At 39.1% G+C, this 17,869-nt stretch overlaps 1 protein-coding gene across 1 annotated transcript in view; it reads left to right on the top strand.

Annotated features, from left to right (window-relative positions):
• The window catches only part of ITGA1 (integrin subunit alpha 1), a 94,307-nt gene that overhangs the window by 40,897 nt on the left and 35,541 nt on the right, over positions 1 to 17,869 (top strand). The window contains exons 10-16 of the mRNA XM_042451259.1: positions 8,119 to 8,192; positions 8,673 to 8,817; positions 9,771 to 9,913; positions 11,397 to 11,540; positions 11,837 to 12,094; positions 12,920 to 13,050; positions 14,573 to 14,736. Of these exons, the coding sequence (XP_042307193.1) occupies positions 8,119 to 8,192; positions 8,673 to 8,817; positions 9,771 to 9,913; positions 11,397 to 11,540; positions 11,837 to 12,094; positions 12,920 to 13,050; positions 14,573 to 14,736 (1,059 nt within the window). The remainder of the gene's footprint in view (positions 1 to 8,118; positions 8,193 to 8,672; positions 8,818 to 9,770; positions 9,914 to 11,396; positions 11,541 to 11,836; positions 12,095 to 12,919; positions 13,051 to 14,572; positions 14,737 to 17,869) is intronic.

The following is a 17,869-nucleotide window of genomic DNA, read 5'->3' as shown; positions in this document are numbered from 1 at the left end:
TTTGCAGTAACATCAGCCTCACCTGGGATCCTGGGGAGCATTTTCATTTCCAATCACTATGGGGGGGGGGGAATTGGATGTCTTTTTTTGCTACAAAAATTGAAGTAATAATTCATTCCCCAAAGCCTTTGAGAGATGTTACTGGATATTTTTCTGTATTTTAGGACTTTTCTCCCAACCTCTCTATCCACCTCTTCCATATCCTTTATTTCTAAACATGACCTGACATCCAAAATGTTGAGCTTACCCCCAAATATGGAGGGGATGGCAAGGAGAGCTTTGTGAGTCAAACAATGACCTTCACATAAAACCCACACTTACCCCATCCGATTTTATAGGCTGTATTAATAGAAATAGCATCATGTTTGCATTTATTTAAGTACTAGCAGTGCTTTAAAATTTTAGGCAGCAATACAAGTAATTTGCAAGAGATTATATCCCTTAGTAGGGAAAACATCTGTGTATACTTTATATTTAAATATCTCAGTCTTTCCTAGATAATCCCAGGGAGCTTGTTTGCAGAGAACAATTGCATCAGTGTCAACAGATGTATATACAGAGGAATTCACTGATGTAACTACATGCATTAGCATTTTATTGCTAATAAATGATTCAAACCTCCTTCGAATAACTGGATTTGTACAGAATCAATGGTAGGATGCAACAGTTTCTCAATACTGCAGCTTGTTTCAGTTGAGCGTAATATATTTTTCTTCTTAGCTTGTGAAAATTATTCATTTCCTCACTTCTAAACTTTGGCTGCACTCCACCCAAGCTGTATGTGTATAAAAGGGAAAGAAACTTGGGCGGGATACAAACCGCCGCTTTGCGGCGGTCTGCCGCCACCGCCGGTTAGTCTGCAGGGGAGCCGGAGCCTCCACACGGCGCGGCTCCTGTGCAGACAGAAAAAGAAGCTCCAAAATGGAGCTTCTTTTTCAGTCGCGTTTGCGACGTAGCGAGGCGCCAGGGGCGCACTAGCTACGTCACAAGGGACGCGACGCGTACGGACGCTCAGCGTCCGATACGCAAAGATGGCGCCGGCCGTGTAGAAGGGCCGGCGCCATCTTGTACGGACGGAGTCCGTATTAGGCACAGGGGCGTCTATAAGAGACACCCCTTTTTTAAAATAGGACGTCCTCCGGACGTCCCAAATGCCGGTGCAGAAAGCACCTTGATATTTCTTTCCCAGTAACATACAAGCCCTTCGCACTACCGAAAAGGAAATTCTCATTTTCATCTGAGATGTAGGAGCTTTTTGCACAGCTTTAAAAAATGACTTACTGCTCCCAAATTGAATTCTAATTCATGATGTATCCTGATATCATCACAAGCATTTTTGCCACTAACACCACCGAGCAGGTGCAGACCAGGTAATCTTCAGATAGAATCCAAGTTCAGACAGCCTCTTTTCAAAGCCGGGAGTTTCCAGGCTTTGCAAATTAGCCATTAGGGCTACACCAGGGAAGAAGAGAATTAAACCGGTACTTTCCTATTTGTATGCATGTGTGCCTTCAGATCACCTGTTGACCTAGGGTGACCTCATGAATTTTGTAGGGTTTTCTTAGGTAAAGAATACTCAGAGGTACCAGCAAAACAGCTCAAGCTTGACTCAGGCTTGCATCCTTCCAAGGAGGCTAAAATGATTACCCAGATTGTTGGGGGCAATTAGCTTACAGTTGTAAATTGCTTAAACACTGCTAGTTCAGTATGAAGTGGTATATAAATTAAGCTGTTTGTTTTGTTTATGTCCCATGCATAAACTGTAATGGACACGCCATTGGATAATAATGGGAGAAGTGCACCAGGGTGTGATAATCTTCCCCCCGATCATGCTATTGGCATGATTTAATCACATTTTAATGATGCTTGTCTCCTGTGTGAAAAAGTCCATTGTTTCCAATATAGGAACATAGGAAGGTGTCTCTTATGGAATCAGATCATGGTTTGTCTAGCCCAGGGGTTGGCAACTGTGGAAGATTAGGCGGCTGCATAGACCCCCTAGGGGAACTCAGGGGGCAACACACATACACTGCTAAAAATCTCCCCCTTTCCCTTTAGGAGCTGTGAGGGGTATGCTTTCCATTATTTTAGCCTCTCTGAGGTACAGGAAAGGATTTTCCCCCCCAAAAGAGTAAGTCACTGGAAGTCTGATTTTAAAAAAGGCATTTTGGGACAAAAGCAGGGCCCCTGGGAGCCACAAACAGCCCTGGGGGCCAATGCAGCTCATAAACCAAAACCTTGTCCCCTGCTGGTCTAACCCAATGTTCTTAACACTAAGTGACAGAACAGCAGCTTTCCAGGGTTTCATTACAGGAAATTCTCCAATCCCAGCTGGAGATGCTGATGACTAAACTGGGGGCCTTCTGCAGGCAAAGCTCACCCTTTAACCATTTGCTGTGGCCCTGGCTATCTTTTATTTGATCATGTACATGTCAAGTTTTAGCATTGTGGAGTCATCGAAGCCTCAGTCACGACTGGATTGTATTCCAGTGCAATATGTAAAAAATAAAATCTGTTGAAAAACATACAGCGTGTTCTGTTTATGGCTTTCTGTAAGTACCCCACTTCTTCCCAAATGCAACTGCATTATGTTCTTGATTCTCTGGTTGTGTACAATCTGAGAGGTTAATTTGCTTAATAACGTAATAAATGGTAGCCTTGAAGATAATGAATAGGCAGCACATGGGTACTTTGAAAATATTTTTGTTCCTTTGAAAATGAATAGCTCCCTTTTGCTTTGAAGCTTTTCCAGAAAAGAAAATTCTCTATGTTCTGGGTTATTCTTGCTGTTTCTTAGCTGGAATGCAATTACACAACCAGATTAAAACAACAAAGATTCTTGTCACACTTTAAAGACTAACAAATTTATCATAACAAACTTTTGTGGATATAGCTCACTTTATCAAACGCCTAACCAGAATGTCCAGTATATTTGCAATATATAAATGGGATAGTAGATTATGAGGGGACAGAACAATGAATTGAAAATCAAATGCAGAAAGTACATTATGAGTATTTGACATCCAACATGTGTTGACAATACAAATTCTTAGTCCTAGTTAAGCCAATGTGGACATCAATTGTTATATGAAACAGTTACCCCATTTAAACTTCTGCTGATAGACTGACCTTTTCTACGGAATAATATATTAGCTGTCTTCTTGCGCCAATCTCCCTTTGAAGTTTCTGCACTGGCTGCTTTAACATCAGTGAAATGTACTGAGAGGCTGAAGGATTCTTCCACTGGTTTTTGAATGTTGCCATTTCTGGCAAGATCTGTGTCCATTTATTTTTCTGCATAAACTGTTTGCCCTATGTCCTATGCAGAAGGGCATTGCCTCACATTAGACAAAGATGCCATGCCTCACACTAGACAGTGACCAAGTAAACAAACCTCTAATATTGTAAATGACATTATTTGATCTGGACATAGTGTTGCCAAAAACAGATTTAGTTCCAGGAGCTAGTTTTCTTTCCTGGGATCTGTCATTAGCCAAATCTCACAAAATTAAAGCCTAGTGCAAACTCAGACAAACCTTTGTGGAAACCAAAACTATATGTGGGGGGCCTGTGTATTGTTTTAATGGAGAATTGATCTAAAGGGGTCCAACTGCGAATTTTAACATATTCATGTTATCTAAGTTGTACATAATTGTTAATGTTAAACTTTTGCTATCTGATACAATTTGTTGTATATTGTTTTTATAGGAATTTTATGTGTATTGTATTATTACTTTGATTTTGCAATGGCCATTGGCCAAAAGCAATAAAGTATGTATTTATGTTAATGGAGAATTGCTTCTCCTGAAGATTTCTGAGAATTGAATTCTTTTTATATTTTTCTGTAGAAAAGGTCTGAGGTCTACAGATGAGATTGGGACTGCATTTGGCCCATGAGTTGTGTGTTATTCAATCCTGAGTTATTGGAATCTGGATTTATTGTGGATTCTAGACCTGTTTTTAAATCTTCGTTAAGTGATCTGTTATTGCTAGTGAGTAGTTTAAGGCTGAAAGGGTTTCTGTAATTCAAGCACAGTACGACCAGGCAGTGGTGTCAGTGGCATCACTAGGGTTGGTGTCATGCAGTGAGGTAACTCATGGTGTCACACACACACACACACACACACACACACACACACACACACACCATTGACCTCCCATTTCACACCATACTTAGGCCCCATTCTCACTAGCCCATTTGCACTGGATAGAACTGGATAGATCCGGTTGCCCCCATATCAAATCTGCTCGGAAAGAAGTGCCCACTACCCGTTACCTCGATTGGGGCAATTTGCCCCTCTGAATTTCACATTTGCAGTACCACTTTAAAATGGAGCCTCCTTTGTTGTCAATCAAATTCACTTCCGCTTTCGTCAAAGGTGACATATCCTACAGGCATTGGCCAACCAAATTGGTGCTTTCCTCCCTCCTTTAAAAAAAAACTGGTGGCAATGTGCACATATTCTGTCAACTTGTCAAATTTAAAAACCTCCAGGTGTGTGTGTGTGTGTTGTGTGTATTTATTACAGATTATGGCAACCCTAAAATGATGCCATCCTGGGGTTTTCTTGGCAAGATTGGTTCCGATGAGATTTACCATTGCCTTTGTCTTGAGGCTGAGAGAGTGTGACTCCCCCAAAGTCATGGGTTTCCACAGCCTTCCCTCTGAATGCCAGCCTCTAGCTTCCCTTCACTTCCAGCTCAGCATTTCCTTCTCTTTGGAACCTCTTCCCTTCCCTTCCTTCCAGCCCAAAGCATTCGCATAATCTGTCATAATAATAATAACAACAACAACAACAAACGTTGCTTGCAGGGGAGGCCACCTGAATGCCATCTCTGCATCTACTTTCTCTCCGATTGCCACCCCAGAATGCCACCTCTCCTTACATACACACATGTTGCACAAGCATTCACACATTGTCTCAATTTGTCAAATTGAAAGGGAAACATTTGTAACATTCACAATGTAGCATGCACATATTCTGTCACACACACACAAAAATAATTTTTAAAAAAGCCACTTGCAAAGTGAGGTGCCATGCCGGCAGCAAGCAAACGAAAGGGAAATGTAGCACGCATATACATTCTATCAATATGTATATGTATCAACCTGTAGAACTATTTGCATAGTCTGTCAAAAATAAAAATTCTAAGAAAGAGAGAGAGAGAGAGAGAGAGAGAGAAAGCTGCCTGCGAGAGGGGAGGCATGTTCTGCTCCTCCCTCTGACCTAAATCCCTCACCTGAACTTGACCCGATCAATGACCGGGGCCAAGTTCACATTTGCCAGCAGCAGGGAAGAAATAGGTTTTCCTAAAAGACCCGGGAAATAATCCACTTCCGAAAAACCGCTCCAAGGGGGATTTGTCCTGGATTGAGTGTGAAAGACCCTAATTCTGATGTGTTTAAACCGGTGCCAATGGGAACTTCTGACTTTTAATCCGGTTTACAATTCAGTATAAAAGGTAGTCTGAATGGCCCCTTAGTAATGCTTTTTTTGCACTGATGTTACTTGTAAATCGTAATTCCCATATACCACTGAATGTAATGCTAATAGTTGTGAAGTAAACAAGTAGCGAAATTAACATTATACTTTCAAATTAAAATTCTACTTTCAATTACAATATCATATGCCCGACCTAAATGTATTTAAATATACATAGTGAAGATTTGGTTAAAATGAGATTATTATTATTATTATTATTAAAGATAAAGGTGAGATTTCTTACATATTTTCAAATTCTCATTAGCTTCTGTTGCTTAACACATTATTTATGTTACTAGATTTCTCTTGACACAATGCAATTTACTCGCTTAGAAAAATAAAAATAAAAATATTGACTACATTTTGCAGACTTCCCCCTCTATTACCCATATATGAGAAGGATAAGTAAATTAAAGAGATAGCTGTACCCTCCAGAGTTCATTTTCTAGGGATAGCTTATTCCCTTCCTCATATACAATTCCTATTCTTTTAAGATTTGCTTTCATATTTTGTTGATCTTGGCCTTTTAGACTCCAAGTTATTTAATGGTTTTTACAACCCACAAAGCCTAACTTATTATTCTTTTGCCCTTTTACCCTTTTATAGCTCCTTTTATAAAGTAATTAACAAAGAGAGAAAAAACTTTGTTTCAGCAAATAATAAATAATACTATTCATTACCTCTAAGATTTAAACCCAGAGTTTAGTTACTATCTCCATTTTCTTTGGGAATTTTGTTCCGATCAGTCCTTAATTTCCATTGTTATTTTATCCATTGCCATAAGTTCACTGATTTTTACTATCCAGTCCTCCAACATATGTTCATTTTCAACTTTCCAGTTCCTCTCATATATTAAGCATGCTGCTGTAATCAAATAAAGAATGATATCTATTTCTTCCTTGTTAAGTTTTCCTTTAAAATCTTATGTAATATTCAGTAAATATATTTTAGGTTCCTTTCCAAAGTTTATTTCAAATACCATCTGAAGTTTTAGGTGGAACTTTTCTCAAAATTTTCTTGCCTCAAATACCATGTGGTAGAAGGAAGCATTATTCTGTCCACATTTCCATCATTTACCATCCTTACGATTCTTCATCTTCGCCAATTGAGCAGGTGAAAGATGCCATCTATAGAGTACTTTATTGTAGTTTTCAATCAGCTGGACACATTTAGTAAACTTTAAGTTTTTCTTTCATACCCTCTCTCAGCACTCCAGGGGTATTTGTTGTCCTAGATCTTGCATCCATTTCACCATGCAACTCTGAACCGTTTCTTCTTCCAACTCAATATTAAACAAGATCTTGTAAATATTAGATATCATATGTTTTCCATGTTGGTGTTACAGGAAAGCAATTGAAGAGGAGGTCTGGGCTTACCAAACCTCCAATTATATTTGAATGTGTGCACCTTAATGTGGATAAAACACTGGATAAATCTAAAAAAATCAAAGTCTTCTGGAACTAGAAGGAGCTAATTTAGAAAAAGGTCGGCACGCATATCTTTGCTACCAGGAAAATGAATCATTTAAAGATTTAAATAAGCACTTTATAAGGAAGGCTTTAATTAGGATAAGCGAACCCTTCACTTAAAATTCCTGAGATGGACATCCACACAGGAAGCTTTTCACAGAAAAGAAGGACTATATTAAGGAAAATGGATCACCTACAATGATTTACTAACTAAAACTACAAAGGGAGAAACCTTCAAAACATGAACAGACCTACAGAAAGAAGGCCTTGAGATTCATTGGTTGCTGTATCATCAGTTTAAAAAGAAATATAAAGAAGATTTAAAAAAACAGTGGAATAGAATTCGAAACAAAAAGCTTAGAGAAAATTCTATTAAAAATGAGATGTTTTAAAGGAAAATCTGTTAAAAATAAAAAATCTTTAATTTTTTTGAAAATTTAAAATTTTGAAATTTGAAAAAACATAATTTCAAAAAAAATCCTTTCTCTTCCCACTGAGCTTCACCCCACTCCCACCATCTCTTAAAGCATTTTAAAGGGAAGCAGATGAATGCCACAGCCTATTTATACCAAAAGATAGGTGTTTTAGGAGCAGTGGTGTCACCGCGCCACACCCCCCTCACACCTTCTGCACCCTAGTGACACCACTAGGAATCTCAGCAGGGTCATATGAGAATGGGCAAGTGTGCCCTTCCTGGCTTTGCCGCTGTTGGGCTCCCTCCCAGAAAGAAGCTGTGGCAGCAGCAAAGCAGAAAGTGTGAAGTGCCCCTTCCATCCCCTTCTGCTGTCTCACTTGTCTGGCAGTCCTCCAGTAGCCCTGGGCAAGCAGGCAGCTCAGTGAGGGAGTGGAAAGACCAGGGAGGTTGCTACCCAACCCCTGGCAGCCCCTTCCCACACTGGGTGACACCAAGCCTGGGGATGCCACTGCTACCAACCAAAGCTTGTGGGAAGGAGGTGATATTGTCCCATCATAGACTGCAGGTCAGCGTCAATATGTTTTGAATGATTTTTGTTGGCATTAATATTTTAGAATTTTGCCCCATTGTACACCACTTTGGTTATTTTTATTGAAAGTCAGTACATAAATGTAAATAAATAAATAAAATTAAGTATGCATGTCATATTCAGCTATGTGTAGTAAAGCATAATGCCTTCACTGTTTTACAGCTACCAAAGACAAGCTGGCAGCGTCTTTTGAAATGGAAATGTCTCAAGCTGGGTTCAGTGCCCATTATTCCCAGGTAAACTAACAAGACTGAGGTAGGGTTGTTTTTTTTAAAGGAACTATAGATGATTCTATGTTAGCTAAAATTAATAATATAAAACCAGCTTCTTATAATTTTGTTTAAGTTATGAATAGTTCATAACCTTCTGTTCTCTATATTTTCCTGGGGCAGCCCCATTTTTTGGCTTAAATAAAAACAATAATAATAAAACTTTTATTTGTATCCCGCTTTTCTGTGACAAGACAATCAAAGCGGCTCACAACACATTAAAATCCACATTTACAAAATTATGTCCCAAATCCCCCCTTAAAACAGGATTAAACATACTACAATTAAAATATCTATTAAAAACACAATAAAAAATACGAGGACAGAGTGGTGGACTAATACATGATGTGTACCAAATACCAAATGCCATCAAGAATATAACAACACAGTGACCAAGTGGCAGAATGTATGATTTATCTAAAGAAATTATTTATCCTGCTTTCTAAGGACTGGATCATGCTTGGAGCAGTAGGAGCCTATGACTGGAATGGAACTGTTGTCATGTTAAAGGATAGTGCTTTCCTAATCCCAAGAAATGACACATTTTATGATGAATCTTCAGAAAAAAATGAGCCCCTTGCAGCTTACCTGGGTAAGTAAAATATTCAGTTCATTTATTAAATTTCTCTTAGCTGCCGTCAAAACCAAGAACCAGGTTGGTGTAGTGTTTTCAGAGTTGGACTACATCTCTGGAGACCAGGGTTTGAATTCCCATTCTACCTTGGAAACTCATTCAATTTCTGGCCAATTTTTCACACACACATCCTACACAAATCCCTCCACACTCTTTCAGCCTCTGAGGAAGGCATTGGCAAACCCTCTTTGAACAAATCTTGCCAAGAAAACCCCATGATATGGTTGAATTAGGGTCATCATAAATCAAAAAGGAGTTTAAAGCACACAGCAACAACAACAAACTCCTAAATATCCTAGTTTTACAACAAGCTACACCATCTTGAAGCAAACAAGCAAACTTTAGGTTACAGATATCTGTTCTATTATATCATAAATATGACTTCACACTGGAAGACATTTTGGAGCAAATGTTCAGAATTTGGAACTAATTCCGTCCATTGCCCATGTTGCTTTGGTTACCTCCTTGTTTTGCAAATCCCAGTGTTTTCAATAGGTCTTTAAAAGATAAAGAAATAGTGAACAAATAATGTGTGCAATGATAAAACAAGATTAGTTTGTGTTCAAAATTTTACAATGTAGTATATTCATTCTGTGGCTAGTTCTCAGATCTTTAATTGCAATAAGACTTTCTCAAGTTCTTCTAAAAGCATGCCAGAAAGAAAATGCCACCCTTAACCTTACAGGATTATTTAGAGCATTTAGAGGACTATACAGCATGAACGACTGACATAGTCACTCAGTGAATACTATGGCCCAGTGTGGATTTAAGTATGGATGTCTCAAATCTCAGTCCAACAGCCTATTCACATTAACTTTACACCATCATTACGTATTCATTTTAATTTAAAAGGATGATGTAGTTATTGTCAAACCATTATGAGAATGACTGCTGTATCTTTGGTTCTTTAGGTTATACAGTAAATTCTGCCTCAGTACCAGGAGATGTGCTGTACATTGCTGGCCAGCCTCGATATAATCACACTGGTCAAGTAATCATATATAGAATGAAAGCGGGAGATATAGAAATACTTCAACGATTAAATGGAGAACAAGTAAGTGTACATATTACCATAAATTTACTGCTAGGATGGCATCCACATATTTGTGGCATGGCATCATCCATGTTAAGAAAATTTAGCACTGCAGAAAAACCAGTATAATATGATAATAATAATAAAGATTTATTTATAGCCCGCCCAATCACGAAGAATCCGGGCGGGTTACAACAATAAAATACATCAAATACAACAGAGTTAAAAATGAAACCCTAGACCTACCGCCCCCCCATGCCCAGTACTAAAACAGAATTAAACAATAATAGTATAAAAACATTAAAAGCATTAAAAGCATTTTAAAAAGGCAGAAACATCGGCAGGGAAGAATAGACAAATGAGAGGACAATATCTCTATATCTGGGGAGGGTAACCAACTTGGCAAGGCCTGCTGGAAGAGATCCATGCTTTCTTAAAAGCTGTCAGAGTGGAAATGTGACGGATCTCCTCCGGCAGGTCGTTCCATAGTTTAGGAGCAGTAGTAGAGAAGGCCCTCTGGGAAACTGATGTTAACCTAGATTTTTTTGGCTTTAGTAGATTTCTTCCAGAGGACCTATGGCGGGATACAGACCTCAGCTTTGCGGCGGTCTCCCGCCGGCGCCATTTGCTCCGCGAGGGAGCCGCAGCAGCCAAACCGCGCGGCTCCCGCGCAGAGCAAAAAAGAAGCTCCATTTCGGAGCTTCTTTTTGCGGCGCCTCTATGACGTCACGAGGTGCCGCTGGCGCATTCGCGACGTCATAGGCGCCACGACACGTCTGGACGCTATGCATCCAGTACGTAAAGATGGCGGCGCCCATGTGGAAGGGGCGCCGCCATATAGTACGTATTCTATACGTACTAGGGTTAGGGGGGTGCGGAAGCACCGCCCCTTCCTAACCCTAGTACGTATAGAATACGTACTATATGGTGGTTTGTATCCCGCCTTAGTGTGCAGGGCGGACAATAGGGAAAAAGGCGTTCCCTCAAGTACTCTGGGCCCAAGCCATGTAGGGCTTTAAAGGTGACCACCAACACCTTGTACTTTGCCCAGTAGTCAAAAGTCATTGCTTTCATAAATTAGTTTCTGATTAAAGCCATTTCAAATCAATGTAGCCTAGTCTATAATTGTAGAGTGTCCATTTTAAATGTCATCAAATGCATACTTTCTTGGCAGTCAAGGGGGAAAAAAGAAACCTAATGTCTTAACATAAATCTAAAACAGCATGGTAGACAGCCTCTGCAAAAAGTTCAGAGTTTTTCTGGGAATTTTGTAAAAAAATAAAATGAAATGAAAATGACTCTCCTAGTCTGCCTTGGAACCCCTACTATCAAAATTTACTTGACTCAAGTACGCAGGAAGAAAGAAGAACATCTAAGGTAAATAGCTTGAGCAGAAGCAGAGGATTTATCTTTAAGGCCTGGATGTACAACTAGCACCAACAAAATATGCAGTTCCTTAATTTTCGCAAACATATGATAGGATACTATTTTTTGTCAATTACAGATTGGATCCTATTTTGGGAGTGTTATTACAACCATTGACATTGACAAAGATACATTTTCTGATATTCTTCTGGTGGGAGCACCTATGTACATGGGGACTGAGAAAGAAGAACAAGGCAAAGTGTATGTTTATGCTTTGAACAAGGTAATGGTGAGAAAATAATTGGTAGGGAGGAACTGGGCTGGGATTTCAACAATACTGCAATACAGCAAACTGCATGAGCTAACAAATGACTCATGGCTGGTTCTGTATATACTGTATCTTGGGGAGTTTATCAAGAACATAACTAAGAATTACTTTTAGGGGCTGGACTGGAGCTGCGTTGGCCAGGGGATTCCAGAAGCTATAGTCTAAACAAAGTACTCTTTACAAGCTCTGATTGAAAGAACCTCTGTAGTGAAATAGACAAAAATCTATTTTTGGCATTTCCTCCTCTACAGAAAACATTTGAATATCAGATGTCACTTGAGCCTGTAAAGCAAACATGCTGTTCACAACTAAAGCACAGTGACTGCACAAATCACAACAAGAATGAACCTTGTGGGGCTCGCTTTGGAACTTCCATTGCTTCAGTAAAAGATCTAAACCTTGATGGGTTTAATGATATAGTGATAGGGGCTCCTCTAGAAGATGATCATCGTGGAGCTGTGTATGTTTACCATGGCAATGGAAACAGCATAAGGAAAGAATATGCTCAGGTATGGAACAAAATTAAATGACTGTCCAAATCCCAAAACCTATATCTTTTGGCAGTACTGGGGCTGTGGCCCCAGAAATCTGGATGTATTTACTTTTGCAACAAAATCCATGGAGTTTTTTTGCAGTTTGGAGGTGTGTTGCCTGGATTTAGATTTCATAGTGGAGAATGTATTTATTCTCAGTTCCACAGTCTATCAATTGTTATTCACTGGAGTTTCACACTATCAGTGATTAGGATTCTATCGAAGCATCATGGAATCAGTGAAGTATGTAAATATAATAATGATTGGATAATGTAGCATGTTTTCAGTAGTGTCACTTCTGGTAATCGTGCTATTGTGATTCTACCTATAGACTAGTAATTTCAATCATTCCCCCCCCCCATTCATCATTATTATTTTTATAGGAAGGGTTTTGGAATTATTGATGTCTTACCAGATTGCTTTTATTGATATCTTACTGGATTACTTTTATTTTTAAACATAAGTTATGATTTATTACACTGAAGATAGTGAACCAAAATTAAAGAGATGAGTGGTATCCATACTGCCCTCTTAATTCTCTATTGTTTTACACTATAGAGTGAAGATTTTTCTTTTCACAGGTTTGATCAATTGCCAGATTAAAGGACTTTTGACAAATGGATTTAAAAAAAAAAAAATCAATCACGAGCAAATCCATGACTAACAGTGTAAAGCTATGCATGTCCCCATAGATGTAGGTCCTACTTAGTTCTGAAAGGCCTGTTCTGAAGGAAATAGATGCATGGTTACAACCATGCTTAAATAAGTTTGCTATAATAAAGATATTGTGGTTTTTCACAGCGAATCGCATCAGGTGGGGATGGGGAAAAGATGAAATTTTTTGGCCAGTCTATACATGGTGAAATGGATTTAAATGGCGATGGATTGACAGATGTCACCATTGGAGGACTTGGAGGGGCAGCCCTCTTCTGGTATGTAAATTAAGTGTTCAATTAAAAGGTCAATTAAGCTGTTACTCACAGATATCTACAGGAGTGGTGCCCAATCACTGATTGTCCAAGGAGGATACTGTAGAAAAAAGAGCCATGTTCCAAGATCTCCAAAGATTGGTTATTTTATTAGTAGAAAAGCTCAGTGAATTTCAGACTGTGTATACTATTAGGTCTTTTACATCTATTTGGGCTGTCTTTTGGAGCAGCGGGTCCAGAAGCACCTTCAAGCTGTTAACACAGTCTTTCAGAGGAGTGTAATCCCATCCAGGAGTGGTTGACACACCTTCGAGTCCAGGTTAGGACCTTTGACAGTAAGCACCTCCATCTTGTTTGAATTCAGCTTCAGTTTGGTTTTCTTCATCCAACCCATTACCTCTTCTAGAGAGTCATTCAGAAGAGATATCTTATCCTTAGCTTTTGAAAGCACAGAGAAATATATTTGGTTGTCATCAGCATAACAGCACCCCACTGCATGCCTCCAGATGACGTCTCCCAGCAGTTTCATGTAGATATTAAACAGCATTGGAAATAGAATAGCACCTTGTGATATGCTGTATAACAGCCATTTAATTTTTTTAAAAATATTTTATTTATTATTAATATTTTAGCAGCTATCTCAAAGCACCACCATCTGGAATGTAACTGAGAGGTAGGACCAGACCCACTGATTTACAGTTTCCCCAGTTGCAAAAGCCCTCAGGTGTTCTAAAGAGATACCATGGTTGATGGTATGAAACACTACTCAGAGGTCCAAAAGCACCAGCAGGGACTCACTCCCCCTCTCAATGATCAGGCAAAGATCATCCACTAAGGTGACCATAGCAGTTTCAACTCTATACTGTACTGAAGCCAGTTTGAAATGGTTTTAGAAAATGTGTGTCATCCAAGATACAACTGCCTTCTCAATCACCTTGCCCAGAAAAGGAAGATTTGATACAGATTTAATAGTTGTTAAAATCTAGAGGGTCCGGGTAGGATTTTTGTTAAATGGTTATATCACTGCTTCTTTTAAACAAGATGGAAAACTTCTACCCAAAAAGATAGTCCAAAAAAAAAAGTAATTTTTCCAAGCTCTGGTTAGGAGAAAGATAGAAACAACTGGAAAAGGGGAGGTATGGCATGTCTTGGAAGAAGGTACAGCTGGCTGGCCAGAATACTGAACAATATTCCAAACAATGGCATTTTGAGGGGGTTCCAGTTACTCAGAAATTTAAAAGTGATTTTTAGATTATTTTCATAGAACAAACAGGAAGGGAGTATGTTTATGGATAGTACAGTATATGCCTGCTGATGAATTCAGACTACTATCAGTTGTCAAATGAAAAACACTGGTTTTGATGGCCCACTATTAATGCTCAGTATGACATCTTTACCTTTTCAACTTATTTGTAATGTGCAAAGCTTTGCACTGTTAAAGTATTTAAAACATTTCTTTCTTCCCACCTACCATGTGTTACTTAGTGTTACAGAATGAAACATTTTTTTAAATGATGTCTTTCAGGTCTCGAGATGTTGCGGAAGTGAATGCATCCATGAAATTCATGCCCAACAAAATTAATATCCAGAAAATAAGCAGTGACATGCAAAAACAAAGGGTATTCATTAATGCTACAATTTGCTTTGAAGTCAAATTAAAATCAAAGGAAGTCACAGTAAATGAAACAAGTAAGTAGATAGCATCCACGTTATTAAATATTACTTCATGTGATGCTTTCAGAAAAAAGGTTTGGGGATTCAAGGGCCAGTTCTACCACTTCCTACCTGCTGTGGGAAACACCACCTAGAAAACTGAGGTCCGATTCCAATTTTGTACATTCATCTTAAAAAAGAATAAGAAGAACTAGGGACTTTATCACACTAAAATTACACCCCCCCCCCAATTGCTATGCAGTCTGGATTACTCTCTTCTTTGTCACACCTTTGTAATTTTCCAGTATGACAGCCTTCATTTCTGCTAATATCTTACCCACATACAGCATTTGGCATTGCCCACCTAGTACCACTCAAGACTGTCCAATGTGTGCCTAGTTTGACAAACAAACTCAGATACTCCCAAAGAAATATAAATTAAAAGGAGGCTTACCTTTAAAAAGGACTTTTTCCCGGGGGGGGCTTCCTGATTCATGATAGACTAATTGCTGGGAAATAAAAACTATTAATCTGCCAGCAACTAATCTAATCTGCTGAAGAACACCTTCATCACTGATCACTGGCAAACAAAAGGCAAGCAACACCTAAAGCCTACCTGTTGGCCATCCACATTTGGGTTTAAAACAGAATTAATTGATCATACTGCAATGCTAGCACAACAGAAGCAGGAAAGGTTATCCAAGGAGGTTTTGCTTGAATGAAAAGAAACGCCTGCCAAATTTATCTCCCACCAAAATACCTACAGAAAAGAGGTGACATTGTGTGATAAGTCCCAGCTAAAGATGCTATTAATCATTTTAATTGCAGTTTACTTCCTCTTATGATAAAGAACTTAGTGTGAGAGGATAGTGGTTTGAGTGTTCAAATCCTTGGTCAGCCATGGAAATCCACTGGGTGACCTTTGATAAATCACACTCTCTATGCCTTAGATAATGGGAAGCCTTGCTAAGAAACCACTATGATAAGTCAGAGCTGATTTAAAGCATAAAACAAGTGTGGGAGAGGGTGTATCCCATTTTAATCACCAAGCAGTCATTTTTCTTTTTCAATAAAATAAAGTGTTGAGGTGTAGTCTGCAGGCTGCATACTTCCCTCATCAAATGATTGGGGAGCTGAAGGCTTGGTTATATTTAAGAGGACATCACAGTTATTATACAGGCATTATGTTATTATATTATTATACAGTAAAGAGGATTTATCATTGAATATCAAAATCAGGATTATCCATTCCATAGTATTTCCAATTTCTATGTATGGTCACGAAAGCTGGACAGTGAAAACATCTGACAGGAAGGAAATCAACTCATTTGATTTATGGTGCTGGAGGAGAGTTCCTTAGATATCGTGGACTATCAAGAAGACAAATAAATGAATCTGAGAACTAGTCAAGGCAGAACTCACACTTGAAGTCAAAACAGCTAAACTGAAGCTATTGTAACTTGAAGATGACATCGTGAAACTATATCACGAGATGTCATGGCTCAGCAAAGTGGAAAGCAGTAGAAAATTAGGATGACCTCATTACTTATGGATTGATTAAATAAAGAAAGCAGTGGCTCTGAGCTTGCTAGATTTCAGAAGATCTGTTGGACAACCGGGGCATATGGAGGTTTCTCCGTCATAGTGCTGCCATAAATGAAAGCTGATTTGATGGCAAATATCAGCAACATAGCTATTTCATCATGACTGCACATGTCTCCTATTGCCTCAAGACCATAAGCATGTTCTGTTTGTGAATTGGAAGAATGCATGACCTGTATAGTGAGAGCCAGCATGGTACAGTGGTCAAGCGTTGGACTGGGATTCTAATAGACCAGAATTTGAATCCCTGCTCAGTCATGGAAACCCCAAGTGTGACCATGGGGAAGTCACACACTCTCTCAGACTCATGGAATGGTGATGCCAAGCCCCTTCTGACCAAATATTTCAGAGAAAGCCCTGTACTAGGTTCATCTTAACATTGCCATAAATCGAAAAGGAACTGAAAGCACACAGCAACAACAGGGTGAGCCTCACATTTAGCAGGGTTTATGAAAGACTTGAGAGCTGTTGTGTGTTAAGGAAAATGCAACATGGGATATACAGTAGTAGAAATAAAACATGTATGTGAAAGTCACAATGACTAAGCAAGAACAATTAAGAAGCCACACAGGTGAAAAAGCTAATGTAATTTAGAAGTCTTGAAAGTCAAGGACAGAATTATAGAATGTACAATTGGAAACACCTGAGATTCATTAAGTGTACAAGGTGAAATGATGAAATTCTTAAGTATGGGTTGAACTATGTGAACCAATCAAAATGAGTGTACACGCCCACTGGGTGGAAACTGACTAAGTGGGCGGTGTTTAACAATGGCTATAATAATTGCTATGTTTGCCTATGTATTTTGTGGAGTAGTTTGGAGTAGACTGGGTAGTTGGAGTGTTTTGGAGATATTGGAGATTGTAGAGGGCATAGAGTATTTGTATATAGTAGAATAAAGTAGATCTTTTATATAAGACTACTGAGTTGTCTGGTGTCTTGAGTGAAGATACAAGAGCCAGCAGAATCCTGGAGAAGTGTGGAGACTTCTGAGGAAGAAGAGTGAGAAGACTTGGAGAGTTTGTCAGGGTCTTCAGCCTATGCTCTGAAACTCTGCTGCTTTGGAAGAAAAGCATTAACCACTGACCAAAGCTGGTCAGCACCGCTGCATAACAAGGTGGTGAGTTAGAGCCAGAGGTGAAGAGCTACAACTCCCATCATCCCTGACATTGTATTGCAGTGATTTGAGTGCTGGACTAGGGCTTTGGGAGACCCGAGTTCAAATCCCTACTCAGTTATTTAAACCACCAGGTGATTTTGGGCAAGTCACATACTCTCAACCTCTGCTGAACAAATCTTGCTAAGAAACCCCTAGCTTCAGCTTAGGGTCACCATAAGTTGGAAAGAACTTGAAAGCACAATACAACAAACAACAACCTGCAACTGATAGGAGAACACATTTGTCCATTATACTTCTTCAGCTATCCCTTCTTTAACATATCTGAAGCAGAGGCAGCTGGTGGTTTTCATACTCATTGAGGAACTGAATCTGCTTTGGGTTTTAGTATGTATTTTAAGGCAGCTATTCAAGAGACTGGATTTTATTCCCAAACAGATTCTCCACCTT

Source organism: Sceloporus undulatus, chromosome 2 (genome assembly GCF_019175285.1).
Source record: "Sceloporus undulatus isolate JIND9_A2432 ecotype Alabama chromosome 2, SceUnd_v1.1, whole genome shotgun sequence".
Lineage (NCBI taxonomy): Eukaryota > Metazoa > Chordata > Lepidosauria > Squamata > Phrynosomatidae > Sceloporus > Sceloporus undulatus.
This window is presented reverse-complemented; position numbering and strand designations above follow the sequence as displayed.